Genomic DNA, 24,912 nt, shown 5'->3' with positions numbered 1-24,912 from the left:
CTAGAAATAAAAACAGAAAATATTTTCTAAAACCAAACGTTACTCTTAGTTAACCAAAGCCCTTTTCGAATGACTGAAATTAACTTTTTCTTTCTTTCTTTTATAAAAATCCGAAGCAAAGACACAAGTAAACAGCATTTCCAACTGTTAGTTCTATCGATCTGACGTGGGAAAGGGATCTTTCTCTCTCTTATTGTTTCTTTCTCCACACACACCTCTGATCCAACAGATCTACCAGCAACAAATACCGCCAAAAAAAATCGAATTAGATTTCCTAAGCTCATTACTTTCCATGAGAGGCCCAAATGATGATTCAAACTCAAACTAGGCATCTCTGTCTAATTGAGATGATTACCGGCTCTATGGAGATAACTAAAAGAAGTTCAGGTCCTACAAGTCAAGCATGGTTGAACCAAGGCCCAACGGTGCCGTTCACGTGCCCATTGCTGTGTATCCCTACACCGTTTGGGATGAGAGAAGGGGGCAGACCAACAGCCATTGGTGGCGGTGTTGTAGGGTATAACCCATGATTGTGGGGTATGGTATGTGGACTCAGAAGCGGACTGCCAGCAGGGCTGCCTTTACGCTGCTGGAGGGTGTGGATTTGCCTCAGCCCTTCCTCGTGAATCCTTGACAATGTATCCAACTCTTTCATGGAGAGAGCTTCCAAACCAGCACCATAGAGCGGGGCATGTCGTAACATTTCTTCTTGAAGTGAGGCTTCAAGGGTGTGAATGTATTGCTGCAGAAGAATAGAAACAAACGATAAACGCCAAAAAAACAAATCGAATTAGATTTCCTAAGCTCATTACTTTCCATGAGAGGCCCAAATGATGATTCAAACTCAAACTAGGCATAGGACAAGTTCAATAATACCCAATCCCCTTCTCACTAGGTCCCGGTTAAACAGATGAGACCTCCCAGAACATGATTATGAAATAGATTAAAGGCAATATGTATGGTGACTGGTGAGGAAAAAACCTGGCACGCCTGCAACTTCGATTCCATGCCATCAATATATGCTTCACACCTAGCAACCTGCTCCTCCTTTTCCCGCTTCTCACCTTTGGTTTGCCCTACTGTTTGTGTCAATCTGCGAACCTCATCCTCAAGCGACTGGCGAAGTTCTTCTCGAGTGACATTCTCCGTGGCAAACCGTTTTAATTCCTCATCAAATCTTTTCCGTGCAGCTTCAGCACTCTTCAATCTTTCAGCAAGAGCATTCTTCTCCTTGACTACCCTCTGTCACATAACAAAACTTGCCAGATAGAGATTAAGATAGCAGTCAGCACAATAGCAAAGAGGGCTCACATTTATCATCACAAGTACCTTCAACTCATCACGTTTGTGAGACTTCAAGTGGGAGAGCTGTGCCTCTGCATCATGAAGACGATCTTGAAGTGCTTTCTTCTCAGCAGTGAGTTTCGCAATTTCATCATCCCTCTCTGAGCGGAGCCACTCAAGTTGACTCTCAACCTCATGTATTTGTTCAGAAAGTTCCTTCTTTTCTCGAGCAAAGCAATCCATGTCAGCCTTCATTTTGGACTGAATTTATAAAATAGCTTAGTATTAATGGCTTCCTGAATCATAAACCTTACCATAAATCTTTCAAAAATATAAATAAATAGAAGATAAAATATAAACCTTATAATTAGTTTAAGGCCCGTACCTTAAGTCTGTTATTTGTGGCTTCAGATTCACTTAATTTCTGGGATAATGCAGCTTTTTCCTTGGCCATATTAGAAATTCCAACCTTTGTCTCTTCACGTATGCGGATAATCGCATCTTCACTAGCACATAACTGGTGCCTAAGTGCTGCCCGATCAACATTTGCAAGCTCAGCAACTTCTTGCATCATGCTGAGAACAGGTCTAACAATTTCTTGCTCCTCAGAAACCAAAGTAACCAATATATCAAACTCCAAGTCTACTTCACGACTATTTTCTGTAATGCCAGTGGCACGATCAACAAGTCTCTTCAGGATCCTCACCCGGTAGGACTCATTGATATACCACTTAAATAATATTATATAAAGCATCTTCACAAAGCCCCTGATACGAAGGTCGCTTGAGAGAGTCAATGTCTCAGCAAGACCTAGAAGTGATGTGAAATCATCCTGAACAATAAGTTGTTCACTGACCTCTCCCTCTACTACAGCATCCCCATTTTGTAAGCTTTCTGCAACATATCTGGCATTACAATTGTGTCCATGAGCTAGACGCCTTTCCAAAACCATGGCTACCAACTGAGCCACAAAGGCACTTCGAGCCACAGCTCTCTCAAATGTTTGAGAAGCTTCAACAGCAAGACAAGGTATGGATAGCATTTCTATCAGGACATAAATGTCAGAAAAATGCTGACCATAACAACAGGCCTGCTTGTCTAGAGCACTCAATCTTTCAGGAGGAGATCCATTTTCACCAAACAAGAAGAATCCAGAGGGCAGCACTGAGTAATTTTCAACGAGATCATCATCACAGTCAATATCTCTTAGTATAGACTCCGCAACATCACCCCAGCTACTTACAGTTTTACTTAAAAAATCAAGAACACAAGGAGACACCTCTAGGCCCAAATTCTTTAGCCTAATACGAACAGATCTAACCTACAGAAGGAAAAGGTAGTAGTTATATATGCTTCCAAAAACTATTTTGACATGCTGAATGAAATGATGACAAAAGAAAGCAAACCCATACTGCTTCTGGAAGATGTTGGCATTGGGACGCAGCTTTAAAGATGAAATCTATGGTTGCAACCAGAGGTTCATCATTTGAATCAGCCAAGAGCTCAAAAGATTGAAATAAGACATGTTCCCAAACTTCACTGTCGCATTCTAGTTGACTGAGGACTCCAAATACCTGAAATAGAAGAATCATTATAAACATATGAAATTTCTAGAGAAAAAACATGAGTGGAAACAATACTACATTCAAATTTGAGACAAATGTTCAGAAACTCCCTCATTTTCTTAAAGTGCATCCTAGTGACACTGACACAACCCACAAATACCACATAAGTAAAGAAATTAAGTCGGCTACAAAGACAATCTTACAGTAAACTGCAAAGAAGGCTTAGCATCTGGCTTTTGAAGACGATCAAGAAGAGAATAAGCAGCCAATGGGTGCTCTGAATGCTCTACCAATTTAGGCACCAATGCTACAAGGTCAGGTTGCAAATGCTTAGGAGCTTTATCCAATACAAGAGCAATCTTTTGTGCCGACTGGGGCCTCCGCCTGGGCTCAGGGCAGCCATGTGGAACAGCTCCATCTAGTGCTCTCAATGAATTGACAATCAACCCTAGAAGCTCCTCAGATTGCTCCGAGCACTTGGTCTGGAAATTCAAATTATTCAAGTAGTCAATAAATGATTAATAATCGAGTCAATGTTATTTCCAAATTTTACCTTTGAGTAAAGTGAGGAATTCTCCAAAGAACTCCCACCAGAGGTTTCTGGAGGAGAAGTAGGATGGCCACGCACAGATTTTCCAGAGATGTCAATCCCATTCATGTCAGAACCCTGTACAGCAGAGGCAGTGCTACCATCATTCACACAAGAATCAACTCTTTCATACATGGGAAATTGAGCAGATTCTACAGATCCATTCTCCCGTTCACAATGACATGGGCTAGCAGCTTCACCACCATCAAAAGGTTTTAAATTTGCATCTGACGAATCAGCAATTCCTTCCGAGGGTTGACAACATTCAACCATTATATCCAAGAGCAGATCAATAATTGCTTGCTGCAAAACTTTAACCCCCATTAGCAAATTCATCAAACTAGGTGAAGATTCATCTGTCTTTGAAACATTCTTCCCATCACCACTACCAGAAAGCTTTGTTGGAAGTAGCAAACGTTTTACTTTGGCTGGGTCATCAAGGTAAGCACGCAGTCCGGTCAGAAAACCAGCAATTGCCCCAGCATCCATCAGAAGCTTCTCTCGTAAAGTGACCTGCGGCTCCGATGGATTATCTCCATGGGTAAGGTGAAATCCAGCTCGGGAAAGAAGGTTTCTAAATATATCTTCTTCATCTCCACTTATTCCTTCACTGTCTTCAGAAGCAATAAGCTCATCTGGATCAGTAGTGAGAGCATCCTGATCATCCTCAGACGCCAAAACCTGGTGTAAAGTGAAGAGGGTAAAAATCAAAATGCTCTTAAAGAATATGTGAAGAAAATAAATTCCATTCCACACAGGAAAGGAGAAGATATAATGGGAAAGCTTATGGTAGATTTTAATAGTTCTTTCCAGGTTCAATGGAAGTATTCACCATAGGAACAAAATAGAACATTGCATGTAAGCGAGAGGTTCAGTAGAATCAGACCAATATTTGGGTAAGGATCAAGTTTATACAACATTCAAGGCAATTCGTAAACAGTTTAATAGGGCATGCAATGAGAAAATATCTCTCTCCTTTTTCTACCATAAGTGCTGTTGGCTAACTGGACTCGGAATGGGTAAATAGTTTAGGTCAATTTGGATATCGTTCTGTTGGGTTTAGGTAATGGTTATTTTAATTAGTTTGGGTAAATGTGTCTTTTGGTTCATGGCAATGTAAATGGATTGTGGCATTGTATTTGGATTGGGATAATGAGTAAAGGTTAAATGGGTTATGGGTTTAGGGTGTAGTTGTGTTTGTAGATGGACGTTTGGTCATTTGATTAATTTGGACACAGAAAAAAAAACTGATTTTAATTTGAAATAAAAATAAAATACTAACATCTAAATCTGAAAAACCAAAATAAACAAAACTATTAATGTGAATAGTAAACAACACATAAATGGTAGAGATCCAAATGTGACTAACCTCAAGGTCTGAAAACTCAAACCAAGGGCAGCAATCCAGTATTTCACAAACAAAAACTACAGCATCACGCACGAGGAACCCTGCATCTGCTTCTAACATATCTGATACCTTCATGAATTGCAAAACAGAATTATTCCATGTCTTTGTACAAATTGAAGATTCTTTCCAAACAGTCTTGGCCGGATTTTTTTGATTCATTATGGCCATTCTGTATCTAACCCAGAAGTTTTTGTCTGGATCACTACCAACTGACTGATCACTCTCTAAGTATATACATATAGTGTCAAAGGACTCATATACGCCTGTATCATGAGAAAACAGTCAATTAATCAACATAAAAGGTTACACGGACATATTCAGTGGAGAATTGACAGGAAATAATCACCTACCAATTCGAAGCTCACATCCACCAGCTTGGAAAAACTCACTAAAAATTTTGCGATTTTCCATTATTTCCTTGAAAGATGAGAAGTTCTCCACCTTCCAAGTGAATGCATTTCTCTTTCCAACACTTCCTACCTGGGAAGAAGTGTTTGTTGATTCAGTATCCTGACCAGTTAAATCCTGCATTATTGATGTCTCTTTCAGTATAAGAACCTCAGCAGAAAATGCAACAGTATCCTGAAAAAGAAATCCAGAATCCTGATCAAAGAGGCTGGTAAGTGACACAAATTCTCGCCAACCCCAGTCTTTGGCAGCTTTAGAGTAGCGGTTCTGAGATTCTTTTGTAACTGACTTCTCCTCCACCTTTTGATTCATAACTGACAGACGATGACTCACAAAACAGCTCCAATCACTAGAAGTATTTCGTGAATCTGTAACCTCAAGAAACACAGAAAGGTGGCACGGTGGCTGAGACTGCCCTGATCCCAATCAAGCCCATAGAAAATTTTAATCAGTTCAATTCCAATATACAATTTAGAGATGATCAGACCAAACTACCTTGCTTCGGATGCAAGAATCATAAGACTGATTGGTAACCAGATTACAAAGGTAAAATATAGTTTTTGCTCCAGAGTCGCAACAAAATAAGAATTCCAAATGATTTTGCATTACAAGATTGTATGAGCATAAAAGTGACAAATAGCTGCCCTGCAAGTATTGACAGCTAGCAAAATCTGTAATCATTTCCCTAAAGGAGACTTAAGGAAGGTGCTATTAAATCCAAAACAATTTTCAAGACCCTTGGTATGAATTTAGAGACAAAAGACATGGATTATCTAGCTAATTCATTACCCATTGGATTAAAAAAAATAGTAGGCTGAAAACTACCATAAGCATGCAACCACATTACACTAAATACTATAAGATAAAAAGAAGGGCAAAATGGTAAGGCATATAACTTCCATAAACTTGAAAAGCCATGCTCAGTTTGTCTGTAGAAAATGATCAGGTGTCCAGTTCATTGCTAAAGAATTACAATGATTCTTACATACCTCGAGGATAAACAATGAGACGACAATCCCAATTTCCAATCTGAAATCTTCTGCTCTTGATGCAAAGACCTGTTATCTTCCTCTTCTTCAGAAGATCCTTCAACCTTGTAAAATTCTCAATCCTCCAAGTAAATTTCCCCATATGCCCATCTGACTTCCTTGCACCACTCCCACTCCTCCCAGTAATGAACCCACCATTCTTGGAGAAACTACTAAACTCCTTGATCACATGAAACGAAGTGCTAAATACCGCAGTATCATCCACCAAAAACCCTGCCTCCAACCCAACAAAATCTGACATTTTCACGTAGTCATTCCACCCCAAACTTGTATTATCCCCACTCTTATTGTCAGCTGCAAACCTCCCATAAGAGTCCCTATGCATATGATTTGACCCTGGTTTCTGATTTAGCACTGAAATTCTAAACAAACACCAACAACTCCTATCAGAAGCAACGGTTTTCTCGGTATCCTTACTCTCCAAACACATAGACAAATACTCCTGCCCGTTAACCGAGCTTTGATACACACTAATCCTCAGATTACACTCCCCAGCAGGGAAAACCGGGCTCATTATCTTCTGCGTTTTGATCATTTCCTTAAACACGCTAAAGTTACGCACTTTCCAAGTGAATTTTCCACTCAAAACATCAGAAACAGGACTGGAAACAACCGACGATATCATAGAGGACAATGAGGATTGGACATCGTTAGTATCACGCGCGAAATTAACGGTTTCATTCAAGATTAAGATATCAGCGGTGATTAAAACAGCATCGTTGTTGAAAAGGTAACCTAATTTGGAATCGAAAACAGCAGAAGGAGTGAAATCGCACCAACCGTGAGATTTCTTCTTGCTAGAGAACCGATGCCACGAATCGCGATGAATGGTCTTGGAATCATCATTTAGGTTGACGATGGCCAATCTGTAGCTAACGAAGCAGTCCCATTTTGACGAGGACGTCCCCCGCGGATCCATGATTTGGAGATAAACCGATATGTAACCCGGCAGAGCCTGGGAGTCCCCTTTTGGATACACCAATAAACGACAATCATAACCGCCTACCTCAAAGTACTTACTCCATAGTGCCCTAGCTTTCACTCTCGGGAAATTATGAACCGTCCATCTACAAACGGCCGAGTATTCCCCTCGCCGATCGACGGTTACGGCTTCCTGCGCCCCACCGCTACCGTCTCTTAACCCCACTCCAGCTAAGTCATCAGCGGCCGATATCGATGCCAAGGGTTCGCTATTGTTGTTGTTGTTATCAGATACCGATGCTGAGGTGGCGTGTTGTGATTGGTCCGGTAAGCTCGACGATGAGGAAACTGTCTCAGGCATGCTGTGCTTCATTGCTCCCTTTCACCTTTTTGCTCCTTTTTTGCTTCGATATTCTCTGGATTTATACTTTTCGAGCTCTGATTTTGGGCTCCCTTCTTTTGGTCTGTGCTTTATAGAAAGGAAAAGAGAGGCGAGAGCCTTTTATGCGGTTTTACGAAGGTAAGAGAGGGGTGCACCAGACTTTAACCTGCACCTCGCTGTATCTTTGACCTTCCCCGTACGCTGCGTTTTGGTGTATGTTAATGATCATCCACTCGGTGCAGCTTAAGAGGATTTGCGTAGGTCCATGGGCCCACAAAGAACGCACGTGACCGAGGATGATTGGATCCCATTGGGCAACGTGTCATCATTTCGAGAACTTTCGGGACCCATCCTCTTCAATATCTTCACATTTTTTGTAGTCAACGGCTAATATATTTCTTTCATTTGATTATACTCCTATATCAGAGTACTCGGTAAACATATAAAATTATAAAGCATTAACAGTGGTATATATGGCAAGGATACTTCACTAAATCAAATTAAATATCAACGGAGAGCATATTATCTTCTGACTAGAATGGCCCATAAATTCAGTGGCTATTATTAATTAATGCAATGGGACCTTTTGTTGCCCTACCATTAATAAAATTAAAATTAAAATAAGTAGTACACTTCTAGGCATAGAACAGATATAACATCTCTTTCAAACGTTTAACTACCATTTTTTCCATTCATAATATATGACTTAACATCAAGCATGTGCAAATAAATAAATTATTTCATTAACCATTGCTCAAATGTCAAGTTTTACTCTAAAATTATCGTTGATTAAATTGTTTTTAAGATATAAATAAAGGCTTTTCACAAATAATTTATGTGCATGTAATTTTACATAAATTTTGAAAGAAAAAGACCAACCAATTTTAAGTTACATCGAGAAACATGATTTACACGAGCGTGGCATGGAAGTTCTAGCCCTTTCACATTGAATAATAAGAAAGGAAAGAGTATGCAAATGGTCCCTGAACTTTTAAGTGACTTGGCGCAAAACTTTTAAAACTAACATTAGAGGTTATTAAACTTTTTATTCGTTTTCATCTCGGCTACTATTGTTGTCGATGAAAACGGCACGAGGACATGCAACATCAGCTGCCATTAGCAACAGTGACCGAAATGAAAACGAATCAAAAGTTCAGTGAACATCACTGCAAGTTTTAAAATTTCGATGACCAAACTACAGGCATCCTAAAAATTCAGAGACCATTTAATGTAGTTTCCCTTAATAAAAATGTAAGTTCATCTCACTGCAGACGAAGTCTAAACAGAAAGATCCCGTATATGCTACCCCCAAGCACAGACTCAAGGCCACACAAACGAAAACAGAAGCATAAGGAAAGGGTGCATGGGGAGTATGGAAGTTGTTCCGATCTGGGACCTCTTGACATCATTTTAGGCAAGAAGGTAGCGCGATACCATCGCAAACAAAAGCCAGCACAACGTAAACAACGACTAGGAGGAGGATTATCAGAGAAACCCTGCAATGTCCAAGGCGAACGAGTGATAAATTCATCCATCCTAGTATATCTTTTATTCTAAGGAGCAAATTTACACATTAAGCTAACTATGCTCATGTTTTAGTAAAATTTAGCTTCTAAACTTAATGCAGTGCATGTAAATATACAAAAACAAAGGGGGTTAAAGTTCAGAAAGCGTACGTAACCTTGACATTTCTCCACCAGGCTGTGTTTCTAAAACGGCGAGTTTGCTTTCTGAAGCGAAAGGTATGCCCTTACATATTAGTAGTTTTGTCAACCAGCAATTCTAAGCGATCACCTCTCTCTAAGACTTTGTCAATATTCTCTGTCATAACAGTTCGCACCTGTTAGAATACATTTAGCACATTAGACCAGTGTTTGAACAGAAAAGCCATAATCTAGCCATCCAGGCACAATTACATGAAGGGTTTCCCTTGGATACAAATGGCTAAATGGTTGGCAAATAGATCAAATGAAGAAAAAGAACTTGTATTCTATGTGCTGAACAGAAAATTAGTTCATCTTTAGAGAAGGTAGAAGCTCGTGCTTGCATTCAAACCCAAATCATAAATGATTAGAAGGTTGGATAGGAAAGGAGCCGGCCAATGGGAACCTAGAAGAAATAGAATACTATTACTTCTAACTTGATTCCAATTACCAAGCATTCAAAACATACCTGACTCATTTCACCTTTCAAACGATTTATCCTATCAGCATTGGGATCGCTGGAGTAATATTCCAGTTGCTGGCTCAAAACCCTCGAAAATTCATCATTCATGCCATACGGCCGGGCCAAAAATACCTATCGGATGTAAGTTTTAACAAATCTCTGATGAACGTCTTCAAGAAATGAAAAAGGAATTCGCCCTGCAAAACAAAACGATAAATATATCGACCTTGACCTAAACAATTTATCATTAACAAATATCATGACCAAAGAGTTCTTAACAATGAAGAGTCACAACACAGAGATTGCCATTATCAATTCTCAATTTGATTCGCGAAAAATCCTTGGGATGTTACTGAAGAACATATAAATTTCAGTCTCCAACTCATCATTCAAAACAGAGTCAAAGGGAAGTAATCATTCAAAAGCAGAAGAAGAGCGATAAGTTCACAGAACATAGCACTTACAGCACTTGCAAACTTTTAAACAAACCCTATATTGTCAAGCAAGTTTAAGGTTCAACTCTCTTCAAAACTGACTATCTTCATCTCTAACAATTTCCCTTTTAATCCGGAAACTAATAACTAATAAATACATTACAAAGCAATTGAAATTGAAACATAAGAATGCCGCACCAATCAAATATAAGTTCATTTTTAAGAGAAAACATAAACTATAATAGGGGATTGACTTACTTCCGGCACTCTCATCAGCCATACAAAGAACGGTGAGTCCATCTGTGCGTTTCACGTGGAAGATGTATCGATCTTGTGAATACGAAACGTTAATGTCACTGTCTCCCGGTATATTGTCTAGAATTTGCCTGGCAACAGTGCTGGCGTTAGTGGAAGCCGCCGTGAACTCCGCCAGCACCACCGATCCACGCGCGACCAATGCGTACAATATCGCCATCTAAAGTCGAAACTCTCCCTGTAGATCGCTTCCCCCGATGAATATAAATGACATTAGCCTTTTATCCTCCTATCTTAGAATCTCTTTTCAAGTCTTCTTCGTCTTTCAGTTTCTTTTTTTCTTCTAATTAGTAATCAGAAACTGATTGATCTTTCTTTCTCACGTTTGTTTCGGGAGGGAAAAAAATCCAGTTTTGGCTTAAATAATCTCCGAGTCAAAGGAAAGGCTAACCCATTTTCAAATGGAAAATTTCCCCAAACGTTCCCTATAAAGAGGTCAAATTTTAAATGGGTCACGTGATTTAAAAAATTTATAATCAAGTTTTGAATGGCTTATATTATAAATATAAATATCGAAAATATATCACCTTATCCAGTTAAGTTCCTAATGATTTTTTTGTCAAAATAGGTATCTAAAGTTAAATTAATGATAAATTAACGTCAATTTGGAAAAAAAAACGTAAAAGTCAATAAAAAGTTGACAAATGACAAGTTAAATAGTTCTCTTCTAACACTCAACTCTTTCTCTTTGTTTCTCTCTCCTTCCTTTGAAGAACAACGGTGACCAAACCATCCTCAAATTCACGCACCTCTTCAAAATATGTCTTAAGTCGAATTTAATCTTCGCTTTGTGCTTCTCTTTTTCTTTTGTTTCTCTAACACTGAGCCCTTTGTGGTGGTGCCACTGCCACCTTGTTAAACCAGATAAAGAGAAAGACTTGAATTTTGGCCTTCCTTTTGATTTAATGTTGTGGCTTTGATAAAAGTTACCAACATTGTCATTGCCATGGCTCTTGTTGTTGCTTCTAATAATGCTATCGCTTTTGCTTCTACAAGTGGTACCGTTGGGTTTATCAAGTTTTGGTTCACCCAATATCTCACTAATGAAAACTTTGTACGTAATCTCTTAAACTCAACCTATAAGTTACGGCTAGGTCCGACATATTACATTAATAATCCCAAAGGGTTTTTCAAGTTTATATTCGATTAAATCTTTCGTATATTGAATTTTTTTAAGGTCAAAAACTACATTTTTATTCCTTACTCTTCTTGAAAATTAAAGTCATATACTGGAATAATTTTAAAAAAATTACAAAGGGTTTCAGATTTTAATCGAGTCAAAAATCAATTTTAAACCCTGCAGTATCGATACTGCAAGAACAATACTGATATTGTTCATGTTGTACCGATACCAGTATCGATGTTATTATGCTAAAATAGGTAGTAGTATTGATACTTGGGATGGGAGTATCGATTCTCTCTTTATGGTTTTGACAAAAACGAATTCCATTAGCCATTTTTGTATTGATACTATGCAAGTATCGATACCAATATCGATACTCTTAGAGTATGAATACTCCCCTCTTCTAACTGTCAAATTTTGTGTATTTAATGCATGCAGTACTGATACTCTTGGTTGAAGTATCGATACTCAAGACGTCTGGGTAATATTTATTGCAAGAATTTTCATCCCAATGGCTTTATTAACTCTCATAACAACCCAAACAACTAGAATTGAATGAGAAGGTATAAAAACAAGATTTTAAGCCATATGTGAAGACAATAAATCAAAAAAGAAAGCCAAATAAATCACATTGAGCTAAAAATCAAATTCTTGAATATTCTTTTTGCTTTCAAAGAACACTATTATACTCATTTGTTTTATTTGTTTAGTGTTCTTATTTGTTCTTGAATTGTGGAAACATACTCCTAGTGAGGTTTTTCAAAGTTTACAAATTTGTAATTTTCTCTCTGAGAGAGATGTAATGTTACACCTTGTCCTCAAAGGTTGATACAAATTAGTGAATTTGTGAAAATCCTTAGTGTAGAAAGCTAAGGTAGTGGATGTAGACTTTGCTTTAGAAAGTCAAACCACTCTAAAATTCGTTTGTTCAATTTCCTATTTTTTTCTTTTAAGCTTCCACCAAAATTTTTAATTGTCAATTCACCCACTCTTGGCTATTTCATCCTCTTGATTGACTCAACAATTGGTATCAGAGCTAATATCATTGGAAGGCTTAACATCCTCTTGAGAAGATCTTAGGAAGAAGTCAATTATTTCATCATCAAAGGTCACTCCATTCACTTTCAGAATTTTTGGTGAGTCTTAATCCATTTCAAAGCCTCCATATTTTAATGGTCTTAACCATTCTTATTGGAAAAATGGAATGATGATATTCATTTAAGGTATTGATTATTCGGTGTGGATGTCATTATCGATGGAGCATTTATTTTTTTCCAAGATGCAAGGAGAGCTTGTAGTACCGAAGGTTAAACAGGAATGGACTGATGAAGATCAAAGACCCGTTCATCTCAATGCCAAGTCCATGCACATAATATTTTATGCATTAGGTCCCGATGAATATAGTAGGGTGTCTTCATCCTCAAATGCAAAAGATTTATGGGACAAGCTAAAAGTCACACATGAGGGTACAAATCAAGTGAAGAAATAGAATATTAGAATTCTCACTCTCAATTATAAGAATTTCAAAATGAAGGATGATGAAGACATTAAAACCATGTCGGATCGTTTCACTGCCATCATAAACGATTTAAAGAATTTTGGGAAGGTCTATCCCAATGAAGAAGTGGTAAAAAATGTTTGCCTCTTTGCGTACATCTTGGGAAGGCATAACAACCACAATCGAAGAGGCCAAAGACTTGGAATTATACACCCTTGATGAGCTCATTGGATCATTACTCATTCACGAAGGGAAACTCTAAAAGAAAAATAAAAAATAAGAAGGTGGAGAAGAAGAAAGTTGAAATTGCTCTCATGTCAACCAAGGAAGATAGTGATTCTAGAGAGGAAGAAGATGAGGAAATTATAATATTTTCCAAAAGATTTAGAAGATTCATGAAGCCCAAAGAAGGAAAAAGATTTTAAAGAAAAGAGGGCTTCAGGAATGAATCTAAGGAGAATGACCCTATTATTTATTATGAGTGCAAGAAACCAAGACATATCAAGTTTGAGTGTCCCCAATTAAATAAGAAGTGGCCATCCAATAAGGAAAAAAAGGCACATATAGCTATATAGAACGATGAAGAATGCTCCGATGAAAATGAACAAGAAATAACCAACTTGTGTCTTATGGCCATCGAATGAGAAACTAAGGTAACCTCTAGTTCATCAAATTTAAATGAATATTCCTTTGATGAACTAAAAAAGGCCTATGATGAATTGGCCTTATAATTTGATATCAAGCTTTCAAAGAATAAGAAAAATATTTCAAAAATAACAAATAAAAATGATCTCTTATCTAAGACCAATAATGAACTTGAAAGTAAGATGAAAGATATGCAAGTTAAACAAGATGAGTTTGAAAAGAAAAATCAAGATTTGCATAACTTAATTTCTAAAGTTCATGATAATCATTACAAAGAGCTTGATGATCTCAAAGCTTCTTTTAACAAAGTTAGATCAAATAGATATAAAAAAGGTCAAACTTCTAAATACAACTATGTTAAGAATAACTTTAGACATTACAAATGTATAGGTCCCAAAAAACCTCTAATGAAAAAGTTATTAGGAGCATATGGGTCCCCAAAGGGCTCTTTGCTACTAAGGACAAGGATATCCTAGAAAAATGAATTCCTAAGGGACTAGATTATTGAGAACTAATGTCTATGACCTAAAAGAATTTGGGTATCAAAAATAAAAAATTAATCTATGTTTGTAGTTGGGGGAGCATTGCTACAAGGCATAAAATCATGGTACCTTGATAGTGGATGCTTAAGAAATATGATCGGCGACAAGAACCTTCTCAAAGTACTAAGCCTAAAAGTGGAGTAGTAACTTTTGTTGATAACTCTAAAGAGAAGGAATCAGTTCAATTGGTAACAATTCTTCCATTTTAATTGAAAATATTTTATATGTCAATAGTTTGAAGTATAATCTACTTAGTATAAGTCAATTGTGTGATAAAGGATACAATGTCATTTTTTAGTCTAATGGTTGTAAAATTATTGACATTGCATCAAACATGATCCTTCTTGTTAGAGGTGATCTAGTTGGAGGTTTACCAAAGCTAAAATTTAATTTAGAAAAAAAAAAAGTGATGCATGTGCTAAGGGTAAATATAAAAGAGTTTCCTTTAAATTCATTAATGATGTTTCCTCTAGTAGGGTGTTGCAATTAATTCATATTGATTTATTTGGGCCTATTAGAACCTCTAGCTTGAGTGGAAAACAATATGATTTTGTACTTGTTGAGAATTATTCTAGATACACATGTGTTCTATTTTTAAGAAATAAAGATGAAGCTTTAGACAAATTTATCACACTTTAAAAAATAAACCAAAATGAAAAAAGGTTACTTAATTTCTAATGTTAGGAGTGACAATGGAATCAAATTTGAAAATCTTGGTTTTGACAAATTTTGTAACTCTAATGCAATTAGCCATAATTTTTCAGCCCTAGAACCCCTCAACAAAATGGAGTTGTTGATAGGAAAAATAGAACTTTAGAGGAAATGACTAAAATCATGCTTTGTGAAAATAATTTGCCAAAATATTTTTGATGAAAGCCACAAAAACCGCTTGTTATACCATAAATAGAGTAATGATTAGACCTATTTTGAAGAAAACTCCATAAGAACTTTTTAAAAATAAAAAGCCTAACATTAGTTATTTTCATCCTTTTGAGTGTAAGTTTTTTGTTTTAAACAATGAAAAAGACAATCTTGGCAAATTTGATGCTAAAAGTGATTAAGGAATATTCTTTGGATATTCCATGAATTCTAAAGCTTTTTAAGTCTTTAATAAAAGAACTCTAGTTGTAGAATAGTCTGCTCATGTTGTTTTCGATGATAACCCCCTTTCGAAGAATGATTCTTGTGTTGATGATGATGAAAGTATTATGACATCAAATGAAGTTGGTGAACCATCATCTAAAGAGGACATGCAAGAACAAACACAATATTCTCTTGAGGAGCTAACTTTAGAGGAAAGGGAAGTCTTCTACCTAAGGGAATACAATTATGTCAATGATGGTGAGATTTTGGGTGATCCATCCAAAGGGGTAACTACTAGATCCTCTCTTAGAAATGTTTGTAATTATATTGCATTTATCTCATGTATAGAGACTAAGAATGTCAAAGAAGCGTTAAATGATGAATTTTAGATATTGGCTATGCAAGAAGAGTTAAATCAATTTGAGGAGAGTCAAGTATGGACATTAGTTGAAAGGCCAAGTGACAAATCTACCATAGGTACTAAATGGGTATTTAGGAATAAATTAAATGAAAACATAGTGTGGAACAAGACAAGACTTTTTGCTCAAGGCTATACTCAATAAGAAGGAATATATTTTGATGAAACTCATGCTCCCATAGCTAGGATGGAGGCAATCATAACATTATTAGCATTTTCATATTATCATGGCTTTACTTTATATCAAATAGATGTTAAGAGTGGCTTTCTAAATGGTTTTATTAAAGAAGAAGTGTATGTGGAACAACCTCCCGATTTTGAGGATTCAAAATTTCCAAATCATGTTTTTAAATTGAAAAAAGCTTTATATGGTTTAGAACAAGCTCCTAGAGCTTGGTATGAAATATTGTCAAATTTTCTTGTTGAAAAAAGTTTTTCAAAAGGGAAGGTTGACACTACATTGTTTATAAAAAAACAAAGGTAAAGATTTGTTAGTAGTTCAAGTATATGTTGATGATATTATTTTTAGATATATTAATGATAATCTTTTCCAAGAATTTACTAAGTTTATGCAAGGTGAATTTGAGATGAGCATGAAGGGGGAGTCTCATTTTTCTTGGGACTCCAAATCAAGCAAAATAAATATGAAATCTTCATCAATCAAGCTAAGTACATCAAAGATATGCTCAAGAAGTTTGAATTGGAAGATGTGAAACCCTAAGTCACTCCTATGAATTCATCTACAAAGCTTGACAAGGATGACAAAGGTAAGTGTATAGATGTTAAACTTTATAGGTCTATGATTGGATCATTGTTTTATCTTACCACAAGTAGATTGGACATTATTTTAGTGTTTGCTTATGTGCTAAATTTCAATCATGCCTTAAGGAATCACATTTACAAGCCATTAAGAAAATCTTTAGATAACTTAGAGACACTCTTACTAGAGGATTTTGGTATCCTAGAGACTCTAACTTTAGCTTACATTCCTTCTCGGATACGGATTATGGAGGTTGTAAATTAGATAAGAAAAACACCTCTGGTATTTGCCAGTTTCTAGTTAGTATGTTGATTACATGGTTTTCAAAGAAACAAAATAGTACTCCGGTTTGGGCACAAGGGTAAATTGACGTCACAATTCATCGGACCATACAAGATTTTAGAAGAGTTGGGCAAGTGGCTTATCGTTTGGAATTACCTCTAGAGCTCGAGCTTATTCACAATTTGTTCTACGTCTCTATGCTTCAAAAGTACCGATTCGATCTGTCTCATGTTATCCCCTTTGAACAAGTCGAAGTGCGATAAAATCTGACTTATGAATAAGAACCAATTTGAATTCTTGCCAATGATCTCAAAAAGCTTCAAAACAAGAGGATACCTTAACTAAAGGTTTTATAGATAAACCATGGCGTCAAGGAGAAACATGTGAACCCAAAGAGGATATGCAGCTTTAGTATCCACACCTCTTCTATTCAGGTAAATTTTGAGGATGAATTTTTTTCTTAGCATGAGAGAGTTGTAACGCCCTAAAATACGGGTTAGGAGTTTCAGGTTATGCGAATGGGCTTTAGAATAATTTTCCTATAGTATATGAAGTATTAGGCCCAAGTAGATTCGATTTGGGCTTGGGATAAGCCCAACAAGCTTGAAAATGGATGATTTTAATCATGCATCAAATGAATGAGGACTAGGGAAGTAATTAACCCAATTTTTGAAACAAAGTCTAAATCCAATTATTTGGGAATGATCTCACGTCTGATTGTGTTATCTTTTTTTCTTCACCATTGCTTTGTCTTCTTCCTCTCTACTATTTACTTTTCTTTCTCTTTAAGAACCAAACAAAGTTAGTATCTTTAAGAAATTCAAGCCTCCATTGTGAATTCTAAGGTAAGATTTACCATCTTTATCCTTTAAGCTTTCTTTCAAACCCACTTTGGTAAGTTTTGGCCAAGTTTCACAAAAATGGGTTTAGTGAGGTTTATGAAATTCTAATTTTTGATTCATTTTGTGGGTTTTGATTGGTATGAAAACATTCCTGGCTTCTCCTTATGGTTAAAAAAATGAGCTAACAACTCATTAAATGTTTTTTATTAGTTCAAGAGCAATGAGAGACCTCCAAGGGTAGAGGCAAGAAAAAGCTTACCCTTGGGTGATTCAAGGGTATTTCAGTAATCTAAACTCAAGGTAACATGATTTTGACTTGAACATACCACATGTAGTTCATTGTATGTGCATTATAAGTTGTTTAGTTCATGAAGCATGCTAGAGTATTTTGCATGGCAATATTCGTATTTGTGTGTTGCAAGCATGAAAATTAGTACCTTTTGACCTCTAAGACAATAGATAAGATGTTAAACATGTTTTCTATTCTTAGGGGAATTGTTGGGTTGATTTTTTTTTTGTTTTTCAGGCTTAAGCAAGACATTCCCAGAAAAGGATCAATCCATCGACCAAAAGGATCGATCATAAACTTTTTATTATGTAAAGGATCGATCCCTTTCCAAAAGGATTATGTCCTCGACCAAAAAGATAGATCCCAAGCTTTTTGTTGTGCAAAAGATCGATCCCTCGGGGAAAAAGACTGATCCCTCGAAAGAAAAGATTGATCCCTTCACTATTTTGCTCGATATAAAATGGTGAAATTCTAATCTTTACGTGTCTAAAGTATTGAGAAATGTGGTCTAAACCTCATAATGTTTGAATGAGTTCAATTTTGTCCATTAATTGATTTGGTTAAATACTTAATCCCGTAATATGGATATAATCGATAATGAACAACTCGACTAATAACGTTATGTTTATGGTTATGGCTATGTTTACGTTTACGTTTACAATTACATTTACGTTTACGTTGATGTTGACGTTCATGTTCATGTTCATGTTCATGTTTATCTTTACGTCTACGTCTACGTCTACGTCTACGTCTACGTCTACGTCTACGTCTACGTCTACGTCTATGTCTACGTCTACGTCTACGTCTACGTCTACGTCTACGTCTACGTCTACGTCTACGTCTACGTCTACGTCTACGTCTACGTCTACGTCTACGTCTACGTCTACGTCTACGTCTACGTCTACGTCTACGTCTACGTCTACGTCTACGTCTACGTCTACGTCTACGTCTACGTCTACGTCTACGTCTACGTCTACGTCTATGTTTATGTTTAAGTTTATGTTTATGTTTATACATCTATGTCTATGTCTACATCTACGTCTACGTCTATGTCTACGTCTATGTTTACGTCTATGTTTATGTTTATGTTTATACGTCTATGTTTACGTATATGTTTACGTGTATGTCTATATTATATTAATGTTATGTTTATGTTTACGTTTACGTTTACGTTTACGTGTACGTATACGTGTATGTATACGTGTACGTGTACGTGTACGTGTACGTGTATGTGTATGTGTATGTGTATATATACGTGTACGTGTACGTGTACGTGTACGTATATGTCTACGTCTACGTCTACATCTACGTCTATGTTTACGTCTATGTTTATGTTTATGTTTAAGTTTATGTTTATGTTTATACGTCTATGTCTACGTCTACGTCTACGTCTATGTCTGCGTCTATGTTTATACGTCTATGTCTACGTCTATGTTTACATCTATGTTTATGTTTATGTTTATGTTTATACGTCTATGTTTACGTCTATGTTTACGTGTATATCTATATTATATTAATGTTATTTTTTTACGTTTACGTTTACGTTTACGTGTATGTGTACGTGTACGTGTACGTGTACATGTACGTGTACGTGTACGTGTACGTATACATGTACGTGTACATGTACGTGTACATGTACGTATACGTGTATATGTATGTGTATGTGTATGTGTATATATACATGTACGTATATGTGTACGTGTACGTATACATGTACGTGTATGTATACATATACATGTACGTGTACGTCTACGTCTACGTCTACTTCTTTGTCTATGTCTACGTCTATGTTTATACGTCTATGTTTACGTCTATGTCTACGTCTATGTTTACGTTTAGGTCTATGTCTACGTCTATGTCTACGTCTATGTCTACGTTTATGTCTACGTGTATGTTCATGTTCATGTTCATGTTCATGTTCATGTTCATGTTCATGTTCATGTTCATGTTCATGTTCATGTTCATGTCTATGTCTATGTCTATGTCTATGTCTATGTCTATGTCTATGTCTATGTCTATGTCTATGTCTATGTCTATGTTTATACTTCTATGTCTACGTCTATGTTTATACTTCTATGTCTACGTCTACGTCTATGTCTACGTCTACGTCTATGTCTATGTCTACGTCTATGTCTACGTCTATGTTTATACGTCTATGTTTACGTCTATTTTTACGTCTATATTTATGTTATGTTTATGTTTATGTTTATATGTCTATGTTTACGTCTATGTCTACGTCTATTTGTACGTTTATGTCTACGTCTACGTCTATATCTTATGTTTATGTCTATGTTACGCCTACGTCTACGTCTACATCTACGTCTACGTCTACGTCTACGTCTACGTCTACGTTTACGTTTTTACGTCTATCTTTATGTCTATGTCTATCTTTATATCAATGTCTACGTCTACGTCTACGTCAACATCTACGTCTACGTCTACGTCTACATCTACATCTACGTCTACGTCTATGTTTATACGTCTATGTCTACGTCTATGTTTACATCTATGTTTACGTTTATGTTTATGTTTATGTTTTTATGTCTATGTTTGCGTCTATGTTTACGTGTATGTCTATATTATATTAATGTTATGTTTACGTTTACTTTTACGTTTACGTATACGTTTACGTGTAATTGTACATGTACGTATATGTATACGTGTACGTGTATATATATATATATAAGTATATGTGTACGTATACGTGTACGTATACGTGTACGTGTATGTGTACGTGTACGTGTACGTGTACGTGTACGTGTACGTGTACGTGTACGTGTACGTATATGTGTACGTGTATATGTACGTATACGTATACGTGTACGTATATGTGTACATATATGTGCACGTGTATGTGTATGTGTATGTGTATGTATACGTGTATGTGTATGTGTACGTGTATATATATGTGTACATGTACGTATACGTGTATGTGTACATATACGTATACGTATATGTGTACGTATACTTCTACGTATACGTCTACGTCTACTTCTTTGTCTACTTCTTTGTCTATGTCTATGTCTACGTCTATGTCTACGTTTGTGTTCATGTTCATGTTCATGTTCATGTTCATGTTCATATTCATGTTCATGTTCATGTTCATGTTCATGTTCATGTTCATGTTCATGTTCATGTTCATGTTCATGTTCATGTTCATGTTCATGTTCATGTTCATGTTCATGTTCATGTTCATGTTCATGTTCATGTTCATGTTCATGTTCATGTTCATGTTTATGTCTATGTCTATGTCTATGTCTATGTCTATGTTTATACTTCTATGTCTACGTCTATGTTTATACTTCTATGTCTACGTCTACGTCTATGTCTACGTCTACGTCTACGTCTACGTCTACGTCTACGTCTATGTCTACATCTACGTCTACGTCTACGTCTATGTTTATACGTCTATGTTTACGTCTATGTCTACGTCTATGTTTACGTCTATATTTATATTATGTTTATGTTTATACGTCTATGTTTATGTCTATGTCTACGTCTATGTCTACGTCTATGTCTACGTTTATGTCTACGTCTATGTCTATATCTTATGTTTACGTCTACGTCTACGTCTACATCTACGTCTATGTCTACGTCTACATCTACGTCTACGTCTACGTCTACGTCTACGTCTACGTCTACGTCTACGTCTACGTTTATGTTTTTACGTCTATCTTTATGTCTATGTCTATCTTTATATCAATGTCTACATCTACGTCTACATCTACGTCTACGTCTACGTCTACGTCTACGTCTACGTCTACGTCTACGTCTACGTCAACATCTACGTCTACGTCTACGTCTACGTCTACGTCTACATCTACGTCTACGTCTACGTCTATGTTTATACGTCTATGTCTACGTCTATGTTTACATCTATGTTTACGTTTATGTTTATGTTTCTATGTCTATGTTTGCGTCTATGTTTACATGTATGTCTATATTATATTAATGTTATGTTTACGTTTACGTTTACGTATACGTTTACGTGTAATTGTATGTATACATATACGTGTACGTGTACGTATATGTATATGTATATGTATATGTGTACGTATACGTATACGTATATGTATACGTATATGTATATGTGTATGTATATGTATACGTATACGTGTACGTGTACGTGTACGTGTACGTGTACGTGTACGTGTACGTGTACGTGTACGTGTACGTGTACCTGTACGTGTACGTGTACGTGTACGTGTACGTGTACGTGTACGTGTACGTGTACGTGTACGTGTACGTGTACGTGTACGTGTACGTGTACGTGTACGTGTACGTGTACGTGTACGTGTACGTGTACGTGTATGTGTACGTGTATGTGTACGTGTACGTCTACTTCAACGTGTACGTCTACTTCAACGTATACGTCTACTTTGGACATCGTTTGTTTTCATATTTTTACTCGTATCTATAGAAGTTAATACATATGACTTTATTTTTATTAGGCTTAATGCAAAAAAAAAGTACATAAACTATATCTAAAGTTAATTTTAGACGCCTAAAGAATTTTTCGTCAAAATAGGTGAATAACGTTTCCGACGTTATATTTTTAAATATACATCGTAACAACCATTAAAAAGTCTGCTATTTGAAAAATATCACATTTATATTAAAAAACCTTTAAAATATTATTCTTTTAAAAAGTCCAAAGTTTTTTTAAAATATCAAAATAATTCAAACTTCTTAAATTTTTAATTTCAACCCCTCATTACTGTTGTCAACCATCGTCGCCTGTCATCACCACCACCGAACGACAATCCACTCATTACCAATCACCTACTTACTACCATCACCCTTATTATTACTCTAATCCCCTAAATCAATAAAATCTTTGTACCTTTAACCCTAAATTCTTAATCCTTCCCCTCCATTGCCCTTGCTCTATCTTCGTTGATTATTTATGTGTTGTTTAATACAGCTTGAGGCTGGTATTCAGGGCCACTTGGATTGCATTAATTCATGCGACAAAAACATGGGCACATTTAACGAAAGCCACGAGAGGGACTTTCTTCCCCTGGAGTGGCGATGGCTAAGTAGGTTAGACAAAACATTAATATGAGAAATAAAACAATAAAATAATAATAAAATTCGAATACTATTATTGAATTGAATAAATAAATAATGTTGGACGTTTTTTCTGTTGAGAATTAAATAATCATAAGAGAAATTTTTTGTTGAGGCATTTATTAACAATTTTCTTAAGACGAATCCCTCTCGTCGATGTTTTGAGTAATGTTGGATGTCAATTTTTTAAGATACAACAATAAACGATTACAACAGTAAACATAACAATATTGAACAATCAAACACAACCGTATCTTTTTTCTATCACCGAAAAGAATGAATTTAGAAGGAATTTCTAACTATTTTCCTATTCGAAAGTTCTAAGTTGTGTCTAAGATTTGTGACTCAACTAACCTATTTATAGTGGAGAGGAAATTGATTGAAATGTTAAGACCTTTTGATGAAGAGATTTATTGAAAAACTAGCAGGTACAATTGAATGCATGTAATTTTAAATATAAAAAAAATAAGTTTATTCACCAAGTGACATTACTTATTATTAATAAGTCTATTCATCAAGTGACATGGCATATGACTTATTAGAAATAACATCAATACCATTAAACTAATCTATTGTTTTTCCAACAAGGGATTTAGGTGGGTTTAAGGGTGACGATGGTTGTGGCAAGGCCGACCAGTAAGGGGTGGTCAAGTAACACCCTAAACTCAAATGTGCCTAAAGTACCACATTGGGCTGCTAAGACAACCCCTGATTTTCAAAACATGTCCATTTGCTTTTAAAATATACTAATTGGTATAGTAGAACATACAAAACATTTATTAAAATATTTTATAAACCAGAGTCCCGTGACACATAGTTTAAACCAAAATATTACAAATTCTTTCTTATAAATTTGAATACATGAGTAAGGTCCTATGAACACATATGCCCACTAAAGCTACAGTACAATACTTTGAAGGAGATGCTGGAAGTCATGCTGTGACGGTGCTCCATGAACGACCAAAGCTAAAAACATGCGAACGAAAACATCCAAATGTTGAGCTTACAAAGCCCAATAGTATAATTGTTAATCTAAAACAACATTAAAGACATTATTCTAAGTAGTAGATAAATGCATGATCTAGATTAAGTGCTACCTACTTAAGGTCTTACTGCTCTATCGCTAAAGTAGGAATCGCATGCTTCCCTTAATCATCTGTTAAGGGCCTTGCCCTAAGTACACCTCTATCGAGTCTCTACATATACTGATTGCAACTGCTTCGTATTATCTAAATACGACTATGACTCGACTAAGCATTATCCAAATATGACTCTTACTCGACTCACATAGCATCACGGTGTAGTCGGAGAGTCACATAAAATCTCGGGATTCCACCTTTAGCTTACCTAGGGTGAGATCAGGAATTTTGCATCGGAATCAACACCCAACTAACGCACCCCTCGCAAGTGTTAGGCCTCACGCCCAAGTTACCCACTGAAGTGCCTCGCGTACTTGATTAGACATATCCAGATATTCTAACTATTAGGACCGTCGGCGCACCCCATGGCGTATCGGAAACAAAAACTCGACGGTCTCACCAGCGATCCAAGTATGTAAAACCGAAATCTGGAGGAAAGGATATGAATACTAACAATGGGTTCCTTGAAAAACAGCAAAGACATCAGTGACTAATGGTGATCACGAACGATTCGAATCGTAAGCCTCCACGAAAACACGTCTCGAACTCTACTCAGTTCACCTGATTGAGAGAAAAATTTATTTTTCTCAAAAACAATTTTGAGAAAAATGGCTGCTAGACCTTACCTCACTTTAAATATATCAGTTACCCTAACATATTAGGGATTTTAAGTTATTTTAAATTAATAAAAAATCTTATT

At 36.2% G+C, this 24,912-nt stretch overlaps 2 protein-coding genes across 2 annotated transcripts; both read right to left on the bottom strand.

Annotated features, from left to right (window-relative positions):
* Positions 1-84: 84 nt before the first annotated feature.
* LOC120169307 lies at positions 85-7,698 on the bottom strand. Its single transcript, XM_039177487.1, has 10 exons — positions 6,244-7,698; positions 5,197-5,670; positions 4,808-5,109; positions 3,403-4,119; positions 3,053-3,331; positions 2,697-2,858; positions 1,670-2,605; positions 1,330-1,545; positions 982-1,242; positions 85-742 (listed from the first exon to the last, which is right to left on the bottom strand). Exons 1-10 carry the CDS (start codon positions 7,595-7,597, stop codon positions 398-400), a joined length of 5,046 nt encoding a protein of 1,681 aa, XP_039033418.1. The 5' UTR covers positions 7,598-7,698; the 3' UTR covers positions 85-397.
* Positions 7,699-9,629: 1,931 nt separating this feature from the next.
* LOC120169311 (vesicle-associated membrane protein 711-like) lies at positions 9,630-10,802 on the bottom strand. The gene is made up of 2 exons (XM_039177490.1): positions 10,465-10,802; positions 9,630-9,969 (listed from the first exon to the last, which is right to left on the bottom strand). The coding sequence occupies exons 1-2, from the start codon at positions 10,679-10,681 to the stop codon at positions 9,905-9,907; spliced, it is 282 nt and encodes a 93-aa protein (XP_039033421.1). The 5' UTR covers positions 10,682-10,802; the 3' UTR covers positions 9,630-9,904.
* Positions 10,803-24,912: the final 14,110 nt, after the last annotated feature.

Source organism: Hibiscus syriacus, unplaced genomic scaffold (genome assembly GCF_006381635.1).
Source record: "Hibiscus syriacus cultivar Baekdansim isolate YM2019G1 unplaced genomic scaffold, ASM638163v2 tig00111758_pilon, whole genome shotgun sequence".
Lineage (NCBI taxonomy): Eukaryota > Viridiplantae > Streptophyta > Magnoliopsida > Malvales > Malvaceae > Hibiscus > Hibiscus syriacus.
Note: the sequence above shows the minus strand (reverse complement) of the source record. Positions and strands in the feature narration are given on the sequence as shown.

Excerpts from the sequence above, each read along its gene's own strand:
- LOC120169307 (XM_039177487.1), bottom strand. The coding sequence starts at position 7,597 with ATGAAGCACAGCATGCCTGAGACAGTTTCCTCATCGTCGAGCTTACCG. Across the intron at positions 4,120-4,807 it reads TTGAGTTTTCAGACCTTGAG|GTTTTGGCGTCTGAGGATGA; the intron begins GTTAGTCACATT and ends ACTTTACACCAG. Across the intron at positions 3,332-3,402 it reads ATTCCTCACTTTACTCAAAG|ACCAAGTGCTCGGAGCAATC; the intron begins GTAAAATTTGGA and ends TTGAATTTCCAG.
- LOC120169311 (XM_039177490.1), bottom strand. The coding sequence starts at position 10,681 with ATGGCGATATTGTACGCATTGGTCGCGCGTGGATCGGTGGTGCTGGCG. Across the intron at positions 9,970-10,464 it reads GGCTGATGAGAGTGCCGGAA|GGCGAATTCCTTTTTCATTT; the intron begins GTAAGTCAATCC and ends TTTGTTTTGCAG.